This window comes from Podarcis melisellensis, assembly GCF_964234715.1.
Source record: "Podarcis melisellensis genome assembly, chromosome: Z".
NCBI classification, from domain to species: domain Eukaryota; kingdom Metazoa; phylum Chordata; class Lepidosauria; order Squamata; family Lacertidae; genus Podarcis; species Podarcis melisellensis.
This window is the reverse complement of record NC_138547.1, coordinates 18,525,988-18,538,089: the sequence shown is the minus strand read 5'-3', so window position 1 is coordinate 18,538,089 and position 12,102 is coordinate 18,525,988. Positions and strand designations below refer to the sequence as shown.

Below are 12,102 nucleotides of genomic sequence, written 5' to 3'. Positions count from 1 at the left end.
TGTACAATTCAAAGTGTCCAGATTTGAGTGCAAACCATCTCAGCACACACATCATACATTTAACACACATGGCTACCCACCGCCCAAGGATCCCGGGAATGAATAGTTTAAGGATGCTGTGAACTGTAGCTCTGGGGCAGAGGGTAAAGTATAGTTCCCAAGATTCTTGGATAAAGCTGCAGGGTTTCAATATAGTGCTACATACGCCACCCCAATCTTTAAGTGGTGTGAGATTTCAGGAGTTCCAGGAGCTTTCCCAGGGTTCCTACAGAAATCAGGAACAGCTTCCCCCCCCACACACACTAATAAGAATATGTTGTGGATAGGATTTATGCTATCTTATGGTTGCTTTAAATATGCACACCATTTTTTCAGGGCAGAGGTAATTATAACTATATAATAATTTCTTGTGTTGTATTATACATTAATATTATATATTTTAATATATTATTATAATAGTATATAATATCATGAAATTGTAGGGTTGGAAGGCTCATCTAGACCAAATTCCTGCAATGCAGGAGTCCCTGACAGGTGGCCATCCAAACTCAGTTTAAAAACCTCTTAGGAAGGAGGTCCACCACTTTCCAAGGGAGTCAATTCCACTGTCAAATAGTTCTTACCGACAAAATGTTTTTCCTGATAGTCAGAATCCCTTTTTGCTACTTGAAGCCCTTGGTTCAGGTCCTACCCTCCAGAGCAGGAGAAAACAAGCGTGCTCCATCTTCCATGGGACAGCCCTTGAGATATTTGAAAATGGTTATCGTATCTCCTCTCAATCTCTCTTACCCAGACTAAACATACCAAACTCCCTCAACCATTCCTCATAAGGCTTTGTTTCCATCATCTTGGTCACCCTCCTCTGCACGTTTCAGCTTCTCAATAACCTTCTTAAACTGGGGTGCCCAGAACTAGATAAATACCATATATTATAATATGTAAACTTTTACATTATTAAAGTATGTATTATATAATGTTCAGGTCCAGGAGTAGAGCTCTTGCCTGGGCTTCCTCCTCTACCTCCCTCTGCACATGTTCTCAGTTCAGCCTCACTGGCTTCTTGCCAGCCAGTGGAATTAGGATCATAAATCATTTTCAGATTTGGGGTCTGGCCAACAAGATGAGCTTGCGGTAGGTTTCAGAAACAATTATCATAGCTTAGTGGGCAGAGTAGCTGCTTTGCATGCCTAAGGTCCCAGGTTCAACCACCAACGGGATCTAGGTAGGATTAGTGAAGACTACTTCTCTGAAACTGCCAGTCATTGCAAAAAAACCCCAACACCTTGTGCTAAATGGACTCTGCAAGGCAGTTTCCTACTAATCACTTCAAACAGCTCTTTATTCAGAACCATGAGGATTAGCATCTTAGCTTTTTCTGGAGGGATTGCCCCTTAACTCACAGGAAAGCTCTGTGGGCAGAGCAGCTCTTTTGCATGCAGAAGGCCCCAGGTTCAACCCCCAGGGGCAGCTCCAGTTCTGGTAGGTAGAGAATCACACCCTCCCCCCCCCCCAAAAAAAACCCCAACCCTTGACAGCCACTGAGAATCCTGGTAGAGGTTTTTTTCTTTAGAAAACAGGAATAAGAACTTTTTGCACAAAGCGTACAAACCTTCCTCACTCCCCTCTACTGTGGTCCAAATATCACAGAATCATAGAATTGTAGAGTTGTAAAGGTCCCCCAAGGGTCATCTAGTCCAACCCCCTTCAATGCAGAAACCACACTGGAAGATTTATTTTTTATTTATTTTTAGTTCATAGAATTTATTGCTTGATTGTAAAAAAAAGAAAAACAAAAACAAAAAAACACCTCAAAGCAGTTTACAGGAAAACAACAAAATCAATTAAACATGTACAACAGTACAAATATACAAAACAAAAAAAAGATCCTCTGGTCTGGTATTTTTAAGGGGCATAACAATAGAGAACTATTTAAAGCCCCACCACACCCATCAAGAAATCTTATGACGTTGGGCTTTATGGCTAATATATCTGTGGCTACCCAAAACAAAGGGGGCTGCTCTCCCACAGTGAACGAAAACTCCATTAATCAGTTGGAAAAGGGAAATATACAGGATAGTTCATTCTCTCCCATACAGAGGACCACAGACACAAAATTATTACAAATAAGTATAAACCAAGTGTAAACCAAAAGAGTTCCAAACTGGCGTGCTGAAGTATTGCTAGTGGTGGGGCTGAGGTAGACCACCCTCTGTCTCTGAGGTGTTGCAGATGCCTAAACAAAAAGCAGAGACAAAGATTCACACTTGGAATTACGCTAGAAGAAAGGTTGGTGGGAAGGGTCAAAGCACTTATTACTGATGGAGAAACACTGGGAAGGGACGTAGCTCAGTGGCCGGAGCAGTGGTACCCAAAGTGGGCAGTAACACCCCCCTGGAGAGCAGGGTGCTGCTAAGAGGCAAGGGGAAGGCAGAGGGCACCAGAGCTGATGATTTAAGACTCCTGCTAAGTGACTTTAAATCAATCAATGGGAAACTTCATCCAGCTTTAAGAATTTACTGAACAGTGAATTTGTTCCTAAATGTGGTATCTAAGACTCCTAAGTGACTCTCAGACTTGAAAAGCTGGTATCACTGGATCAAGTTCATCACTTTTGCTGAAGGTCTGATTTGATTCTGAATAAATGTACAATTAATTGTGACTGTTTTGAATCATGTGGGTTGTGCAAACCATTATTCCAAATAATGCTTTTTACAAGGTAGGGGCTCTGGAGATGAGTTGGTGGAAAGCAGAAGGCAGGAACCACTGGGTTAGAGCACCTGCTTTGCATGCAGAAGGTCCCAGGCTAAACCCCACCGGTAGTGTTTCCAGACAGGAAATCGGGAGAAAAACCCCTAGGCATGAAACCCTGAACTGTCAGAGCTGCCTGTCAGTACAGACCACACTGAGCTAGATAAATACGTTCCAGTGTGCTGGCTTCACTCTTTTGTAAGTTCATGCTTTCTGGGTGGAAGTGAGAAAACTCAGCCAAAAAGAGAAGGTACCTTGATCCAAGGAGCTACTGAGCTGATTCCTCTCATCGCTGCCTTTGCTTTTTCTCTAGCCGGGAGCTTCTCCGAACCCCAGAGGAACTGAGCTGGTCCAACTCTGCACTGCCCATGCCTCCCTCCTGCAAGAGAGAAAGAGAGAGGTGCATGAGATAATAATATAATTCTATTAAAATTATTGATGTGGCTTGATGAAGTGACACTAATTTCCAAATTCCTGATTTAAAATCACTTAGCAGGAGTCTTAAATCACCACCTCCAGCACCCCACCACCACCTCCTTTCCTTTTAGCATCTCCTACCCCAAAGTAATCTCACTAACTCCCAGGAGATAGTGCTACTCACTTTGGAAACCACTGATATAAAGCCTAGAATCCTAAAACTGTATGGTTGACCCCATGAGTCATCTAGTGTTCCCCAACCTTGGGCCTCCAGCTGTTTTTGGACTACAATTCCCATCATCCTTGACCACTGGTCTTGCTAGCGAGGGATGATGGGAGTTGTAGTCCAAAAACAGCTGGAGGCCCAAGGTTGGGGAACACTCCAACCCCCCGCCTCAAGGATAAATTGTTTAAAAGAAATAGGCTTACCTCCTGCTCCTCCACTGCCTCCCAGGGCTCACCCGCTGCTGCTCCACAGGATCCTGCCCCAGTCTCAGCACCTTCTTCTTCCTCTTCCTCGGACAGTGACAGTGACGCACATGAGTCTTCCTCCTGGCTGCTTTTGCCCCACTCGCTGCCTGATAGGGTTGTCGTCACCCTGGAAGGAGCCAGTGCTGCAAGGGCAGCTGGGAAGGTGAAGGTGGCCAGGAAGCGGCTTCTCAGGAGCTGGTAGGCAGGGTTGTCCTGGAGGTTCTGCTGCACCATTGCCCGAAGCTGAGTGTTGCGATCTGGCTGGCCAGGCCCCTCCACCTCCTCTCTGGAGGCCACGAGAGAATCCACTCTGTGCTCCAGGGCCCCTTTGTTCAGCAGCAGCATGGAGAGGGCTTTCAAGCTACACAGGAAAGCAGGCATGTAAGGCAGGCTAGGCTGCAGCATTGCTGACCCTCCTTTGGCCCACTCCTTCGTCACCGCCGCTTCTTTGAGAGAGATGAAACTGTAGTCAGGGGTGATCTTGTCCTGTTGCAGTGGGGCATGGTGGGGTTGAACTACTGGGTCCTGGACGATTCCCAGGGTGGCAGGATGGGAGCTGTCTCTGGAGACCTGGCTCTGGAGGGGTGCCGGCTTCACGTGAACAGGACAGGGCTGGGCATTCCCCTGTGAAATGTTAGGCAAAGGGGGTGCCGTGGAGCACGAGGTGGCAGGCAGGAGAGGAGGTGACAGGCCACTCTGCTGAAAGCCCCTGTGGTTTTGTGGGCTGTCACAAGTGGCCACCGGGTGTGGCTTCTGTGGCACAAAGGCCACTGGAGCCATGCCTGCAGCATTTGGAACCATGAGAGCAGAAGATGCCTTGGCCACTTGGCCCAGGTTTTTGGGTAGTTCTTTTGTGGGTGGCAGTTGGTTTCCCTGGTTGGGAATGCTGACAATGGTCATGGGGACAAGGCCCTGCGTGGTCAAGACCCAGGTGATGGGAAGGACCTGCTGCCCGGGGACTACGCTGGCCCCAGGCTGGGAGACCACTCCTGGTGGCGCCAGTGCTATGGGCACTGTGTTGGCTGGGCTCTGCTGCGAAACAACATGAGGCAGGCACAGAGCCCCCTGGATACTAGCAGGATTCAGAGAGGTGGGCAAATGGGTAGCTTGCCCTGCCGGTGCTGGGTGCGCCAAAGGCGCGGCAGTGCTTGTGCCGGTTGCAGCCTCCTTGCTGTCTTGATTGCTGTTCCCAGGGGGATCCTCTCCCCTCCCTGTTTCCGGAGATTTCACTTGACTTCCCAGCAATGGGACTGAGTGCACTGGAGGGAGTGCTGGCAATGGTGACCCCCTGGTGTATGGCAGCTGGCTTGCCACCTGGGCACCGGCTGGAACCATTGGCTGCTGAATGATTACCGAGGGGTGCAGGAGAAGCTGTGGGACCTTCCGCTGCCTCTTCTCCCGCAGCAGTTCAGAGACGGTCTTGGGCTTGGACATTGGCCAACGCGGGGAAAGGGCCCTCTTCGAGGAAGCAGGAACCTGCCCCTCTTTGGCCTTCAGGGGGATGAGTTTCTTGCTTGGGTTTTGGACGGCCACCTGGACATTCCTGGACTGAGCTGGGCAAAGACAGAAGAATGTAAATCCAGCATCCTGTTCTTGAAGTGGCCAAATGCCCTAAAAACCTTGGGATCAAGGTAGCCTGCCTCTGAGCCTGAAGGCTCCATTAGAAGCTATGGAGAGCCTGGCTGCTGAATTAGGCCAAAGGGGGCACATATAGTCCAGCATCCTCTCCTCACAGGGGCAAGTGTCATGGACCAGAAATTGGCTTCATCCGCTGAGCAGCAGCCTGAAAAGGCAGGAGGCAAAGTGACTTCACCTGCTGCTGATCAGCCTTCTTGTTCCTGGTGTGAACCAGCAGGCTCCAGCTTTCTTAAGCAGGATTTCCAGCCTCAGTCAGTTACTGGAAACAACATTTGTTGTTCCTGGACAGACCTTGCTGCTTCTTGCTTTTTGTGACCTTGGACTCTCAGCTTTCTTGACTATGTGAACTGAGATACTCCTGACCTTAGGACTAGACTGAACCTTGCATACGGACTCTGCCTCTAGGCAAATATCCCCCTGAGACTTGACTGGTTGGCTGGCCTCTCCCGCTACTAAGCTCTGCCATGGCTGGGCTACACGGGACTATGGCAGCAACCAGGTGCCTCAACAGAAAGCCCACAAGCAGGACCAGAGCGCAACAGCAACTCTCCAGTTTTTGTTTGCCAGTCTAGGACCTGGGAGGCCCAAGTTAAAATCTCCCACATGGGCATGAAGTTCACTGGGTGTGACCTTGGGTCACAGTCACTGCCTCTCAGCCTAGCCTAACTCACAGGGTTATTGTGAGGGGGGTTAAATGGGATGAGAACCCTGCACACACCACCTTGAGCTTTTTGGAGGAAAGGTGGAATATAAATGAAATTCACAAAAGAGCAGCAAGGATGCTTCCGACGGCCGTGTTTTTCACATGGAAAAAATGGCAGCCACGTTCTTCTCCCCTGATCAGGAAACAGGTTAATGGACCACTCCAGGCCAGGCCAAAGCAAGGGGCTTGCAAAAGAGAAGATGGGCAGCTCTTCCCTACCCAAAACACCATTGTGTAGATTGGCTGGACTGTCGAGACTAGTTTGGAACAACAGAAAAGGACAAATACCTTTTGGATCTTGTGCAGAGGGGGCCTGCAAAAGAAGGGAACAATTAGTTGCTTTGGGTGGCAGGCGGCTTTGCCCCATGTCTACCTCCTTTCCAAGAATTTCTCCTGCCCAGTTACCACTGAAATGGGTCTAGGGGCACTCCAGATGCTGGCCACTGAGGATGGAAGTTGGGAGTCCATCATCCTTAGCAAACAGCATGACCAATGGTCAGGGATGAGGGGAGCTGTAGTGGTACTGATTTAAATAGGAAGGAGGCAGCTGTCTTATACCAAGTCAGATCCATTGCTCCATCCAGTTCAGTATTGTCTACACTGACTGGCAGGCAAGACTCTCTAGGATTTCAGGCCAGGGTCTCTCCCAGCCCTACCTGGAACTGCCATTGGGGAGCTTCTGCAGGTGAAGCAGGTGAACCACCCACAGGTCTATGTATCTAAGCCATGACAGAGCTTCAAGCAATCAACCCAAAGTCTAGTTGATCTGGAGAACTCATGATATTAGCCACCATGAAGAGTGCGGCAGTCCCTGCTCAACAACCCCCAAGCTGATTCCAGCAATCAATGTTGTTCAAACGTCCTACAAATCATAAAACTGTAGAGTTGGGACCACAAAGATTCATCCAGCACAACTCCCTGCAATGCAAGAATCACAGCTCAATAATCCCTGACCGATGGTCACCCAACCTCTGCTTTAAAACCTCCAGTGAAGCATACAGACACAGCAGAGCTTGGAAAAGGAGATGTGGCAGAGATCACATAAAGCTGCCCTTGGGTTTGGTTTGGAAGCTCCAGCTGATAAAAGAATGCTGTGGCCAGATGGCTGGTGAGAAGTTCTGGTCGAGAACAGGGGACCCCCTTGTTAAAACGGCTGCACCAGCTGCCCATTTCCCATTGAACCAGGTCCTTGTATTAATTTATAAAGCTCTGATCAGTTTAGGTCCTTTATACCTCATGGATTGACTTAACCCTTATAATACAGTGGTGCCCCGCAAGACGAATGCCTCACAAGACGGAAAACCCGCTAGACGAAAGGGTTTTCCGTTTTGGAGGTGCTTCGCAAAACGAATTTCCTATGGGCTTGCTTTGCAAGACAAAAATGTCTTGCGAGTTCCTGCGGGGTTTTTGCCTTCCCCCCCCCCTTTTCCCCAAGCTGCTAAGCCGCTTATCAGCTGATCCGCCAAGCCGCTTAACAGCTGATCGGCTAAGCCGCTTATCAGCTGATCCGCTAAGCTGCTTATCAGCTGATCCGCTAAGCCGCTTATCAGCTGGTCCGCTAAGCCTGCTAAGCCGCTAATAGCGCTAATCCGCTAATGGGCTTGCTTCGTAAGACGAAAAAACCGCAAGACGAAGAGACTCGCGGAACGGATTCTTTTCGTCTTGCGAGGCACCACTGTATCACAGCTTGATCTCTGAGATAATCTACAGGAGCATCGTCAGTCATTCCCTGAGTTGGTGAGGCTTACTTGACAGCAGCAACAACAAAGTGAAACTTGAGTGCCATTGACCCAGTCCTGTGCAACTCTCTGCCACTAGAGATTCAGAAGGCACGTTCTGTGCCAGCTTTTAAATGCCTGCTGAAAACTTCACTATTCCTCCAGGCTTATGCAGGCAATTAGGAAGACATTCTTCCACACTGGTTAGGTGAGGTCTGTTTTTAACTTTTCAAAGCGTTTTTTTTCTTGTGTGGTTTAATGTCTGTTTGTTTGCTGTAAACCACTTTGATAGATTTTTTTTAATGGCACAAATATTTTTTATGATTAAATAGAAATCATACCTGCTCTGTCTTCTCTGCCTCCCCAATGGCAGACTTCAGCAGCTCCCTCTCCCGCGTCTTCCTTCTGTGGATGACTTTCATGCAGCCATGGATGTCAATCTGGAGCAGCTGCAAGGCAAGAGTCCCACAGGCAGAGTCAGACTAAGCAGAGAAAAGGCAGGCTCAAAAGAAAGCAAATAATCCAATGTAGCTCACGCTTGGTGATGGCAAGAACGTAAAAGCCCTGTAGCCAAGGGGACCCATCTAGTCCAGCAACCTGTTCTCACAGTGGCGAACCAGATTCCTCAATGGGAAGAGGCCCACAAGCAGGAACTGAGCATAACAGCAGCAATTCTCCCCACTCGTCATTCCCAGCAGCTGGCATTCAGAGACATGACCTGCCTTGCACACTGGAGTCAGTATATATAAAACCTAAGAAGAGTCTGGCTGTGAGATTAGGCCAAGGGTGATCTATCTGGTCCAGAACCTTCCTAAAAACTTAGGAATCCAAATAGACTGCCTCTGGACAGTCAGCGCATGGCTCCCGGATCAACACCATCTAGTCCAGCATCCTATCCTCACAGGGGCCCCCCAAAATATATTTTAAAAATTTAAAAAATGTCCAGTAGCACCTTAGAGACCAGCTAAGTTTGTTATGGGTATAAGTTTGCATGCACACTTCTTCAGATACACTGAAACAGAAGTCACCAGACCCTTATATATAGTGGGAGGGTGGGGTGAGGTTTTTCTCAGAAGGGTAGTAGGATATGGGTGATTGACTCAATGGGTATGGTAAACCTGTGACTGTTAACGATTGCAGTTAGTCCTACAGGAAAAAGCAAGGATAGTATGCAGATGATTAGCATATGTAATGAGACAGGAATCCAATACCCATTGAGTCAATGCATCTTCTACTACCCTTCTGAGAAAAACCCCACCCCGCCCTCCCACTATATATATGGGTCTGGTGACTTCTGTTTCACTGTATCTCAAGAAGTGTGGACAATCTTTTTATTTTTTTAATATATTTTGATTGTGTCAGACCAACACGGCTACCTACCTGAATCAGGGGCCACCCAGACACCTCAAAGGGAAGCCCCCAAGCAAGACCCAAGGAGAACAGCAATGCTCCCCACCTGCAATTCCCATAAAGTGGAATTCAGAAACATTTACTGCCTCCAACAGTGGAGGTAATTCATTGTCATTGTGGCTAGTAGCCACTGAGAGGCAAATAGACTAAGGCTGAGCACCATCCAAGTTGGTAGAAATGACTCCATCTTGTGGTGCAATGGGTCAGTGCATCTCCCTGTTAAACCAGAAGGCTGGTAAGTTCGAGCCCACCCAGGGTTGCTTTGTGCAGGATTGCTGCAATGCAGGGGGTTAAACTAGATGACCCTCAGGCCAACTCTACAATTCTATCTGTGCCCTGTCATTCCATAGTGGTCTTTCCTCTGAAGATGTCTGGAAAAATCATCAAGGAGCCTTAGCTGATTACCAGACTCTCCACTAAACTAATTCTGGTGACACACACATCATTCCCACAGAACTACACTCCCCCCCCACACACACCTGGATGAAGAGGGTGAAGAGGGGTGTGCTTGTGAGGCAGGCAGCCTGCAGCTGCTTAGAGATTAATTCCACTGGAAAGAAAGAAAAAAGTGAGAGTCCATCAACAGGACCAGAACCTTGAGCCAAAAAGAAAAAACACTTTGTATATTCTCCTCCTCTCTTAGTGCCATGCTTCTCATTGCTCAAACTGAAATATTATGTCTGTAGGGATTAAAAAAAATAAGAACATAAGAGCTTGCTGCACCTGGCCAGTGGCCCATCTAGTCCAGCCTGTTGTTCTCACAATGGCCACCCACACCGCCCTATGGGAAGCCCACAAGCAGGAGTTGAGCACAGGAGCCCTCCCCCCTCCTGTGGCTTCAAGCAACTGATATTCAAAGGCCCACTGTTCTGTCAGTGGAGGCAAAGAATAGCGACCCTGGCTAGTAGCCATCGAAAGCCCTCTCCTCCATGAATCTGTCCAATCCTCCTTTAAAGCCATCCAGGTTGCCTCATCTGGGAGTAAACTCCACAGTTTAACTCTGCACTGCATGAAGAAGGACTTTATCTGTCCTCAATCTTCAAACATTCAGCTTCATTGGATGTCTGAGTGCTAGCACTGTGAGAGGGTGAATAACTTTTCTCTCTCCACTTTCTCCATGCTGTGCATCACTTTATAAACTTCTATCATGTTGCCTTGTATACACCTTTTCTCTAAAAAACAACAACATCCAAATTATAGGGGAGTCACTCTGTCCCCTTGATTTGAAATGTTTTGCTATGTGCGTGAAGTTAAGCTTTCCCAAGAAAGGGCTTAACCATCATGTATCCATCATTCACTTGTGCACACACATACACACTTCAATCAAATACAGAAGAAGAAGAATCTGCTCAGAAGTTGCTGGTGGTCGGACCTTTAGACCTATGAGCAGCTTCTGTCTTGAGGCGCTGGGCCCAGTCCTGGACCAGGCTCCCAGCCCAGGGAATCACGGCCACCATCAGCCGTCGGAAAAGGGTGGTCTTCAACATCCCATCCTTCTGTCCCTTCTGGGGCTGGCCTCCTTCTCTGCTGGCTGGTGCCAAGGATTTTGCAATACATGTTTGGGATGTGAAGGCAAAACGCTTCTTCCTGTTGATTTCTTGCTGTGGAAAGAGAGAGATAGAGAGGAGTAAATCCTATCCTCTGCCCGAAGGATACTCAGGTCCACTAGGGCCACAACGGCTCATTTCTAGAGAGACCTGAAAGGAGCCAACACTTTTCAGCATTCAAAAGTTTGGGAAGTGGCTTTACTATAAAAGCTGATCAACAAACTACGCACTTCCAGGTCACCAAGTAAAATGGATAAATTTGCAGAGAGGTCTGGTGTGATTACATATGCCAATAAGGAAAAACATGGACAGAAGTATGTTCAGTTTTCTAATTTTATTGTACCAGCCTGATGTGTGTTCCTCTTGCTGTTGCTTGCCCAATGAGGTGTTTTCTTTAAGCTGCTTTAATTGTAAATATTAAAAAGAAAGGAAAAGAGGGAGGGAGAACCATGTATGCCATTTTGAGTTCCTTAGGGAGAAACAGTAGGTTATAAATTTAACAAATAAACTCTGGAATACAGTATGTTTAAAACTGTTGAAAGCCGCCTTGAAAGCAAGAGGGTATCTTGGTAGAAAGAGAATGAAACAGACTCATCCAACTAAGCAGGCCTCGTTAAAAGCCATTTGAACGTATTTTTAGAAACAACAACATCACATTCACATGGGGGAAGGTACGAAGTCCACTGCCCCATCATGCTGGCTTAACTCTGACGCCCAACAGCCAATCTGAACTGAATGCCTCTAAATATCATCAGGCATATTGGCAAGAAAAGTGTGGGGATCTACCTATCTAATCTACTGTATTTATATCCCAACTTTTCCCCCAAGGAGCTCAAGGTGGCATACATGGTTCTGTCCTCCTCCTCCACAACAACTCTGTGAGGCAGGTTAGGCAGAAAGGCAGTGACTGTGACCCAGTCAGTGTCACAGCAGAGTGGAATTTGAACCTGGGTCTCTCCCAGGTCCTAGTCCTCTTTTAATCCCCACAACAACCTTGAGAGGTAGGCTGAGAGGCAATGACTGTGACCCAAGGTCACCTTGTGAGCTTCATGGCTGAATGGGGGGATTTGAACCCTTGTCCCTAGTCTGACACTCTAACCACTTCACTACACTGTCTCTCAAGGGAAGTTCCTTATCCTAAACCTAAGAGAGCCAGGAGGAGCTTCTGAACCATGGGAGGGAGACTTACGTTTCTCCGCTGCAACTCATAGCTGTTTCTCCTCAACACACATTTCACATAAGCCAAAGACACCCTCCAGGAGTCCTTCATCCTCCTGGGATTCTGCAAAGAAAACAGGAAGGAGAAACACCCATCAGCCAAACACAGATCCCAATCTATTTTCATTTAAGAGAAAGAAAGTCACAAACAGAAAATCTTTATATTTTCAAAAGAATTGGTCTTATATATGATGTTGGTACAGGGACGCGGGTGGCGCTGTGGGTAAAACCT

At 47.6% G+C, this 12,102-nt stretch overlaps 1 protein-coding gene across 3 annotated transcripts in view; it reads right to left on the bottom strand.

Annotated features, from left to right (window-relative positions):
* Nucleotides 1-1,734: 1,734 nt before the first annotated feature.
* Nucleotides 1,735-12,102, bottom strand: part of SNAPC4 (small nuclear RNA activating complex polypeptide 4) — a 32,850-nt gene continuing 22,482 nt past the window's right edge. For 2 of the 3 annotated variants that reach the window (XM_081897765.1, XM_081897764.1), the window contains exons 17-24: nucleotides 11,842-11,934; nucleotides 10,478-10,706; nucleotides 9,585-9,655; nucleotides 8,037-8,144; nucleotides 6,266-6,290; nucleotides 3,595-5,189; nucleotides 3,003-3,127; nucleotides 1,736-2,233 (exon numbers count right to left, since the gene is read on the bottom strand). In XM_081897765.1, coding sequence (XP_081753891.1) covers nucleotides 3,035-3,127; nucleotides 3,595-5,189; nucleotides 6,266-6,290; nucleotides 8,037-8,144; nucleotides 9,585-9,655; nucleotides 10,478-10,706; nucleotides 11,842-11,934 — 2,214 coding nt within the window. In that variant the 3' untranslated portion in view covers nucleotides 1,736-2,233; nucleotides 3,003-3,034. Of the gene's footprint in view, nucleotides 2,234-3,002; nucleotides 3,128-3,594; nucleotides 5,190-6,265; nucleotides 6,291-8,036; nucleotides 8,145-9,584; nucleotides 9,656-10,477; nucleotides 10,707-11,841; nucleotides 11,935-12,102 lie in introns of all 3 variants that reach the window. The other variant, XM_081897766.1, reaches the window with a different exon arrangement.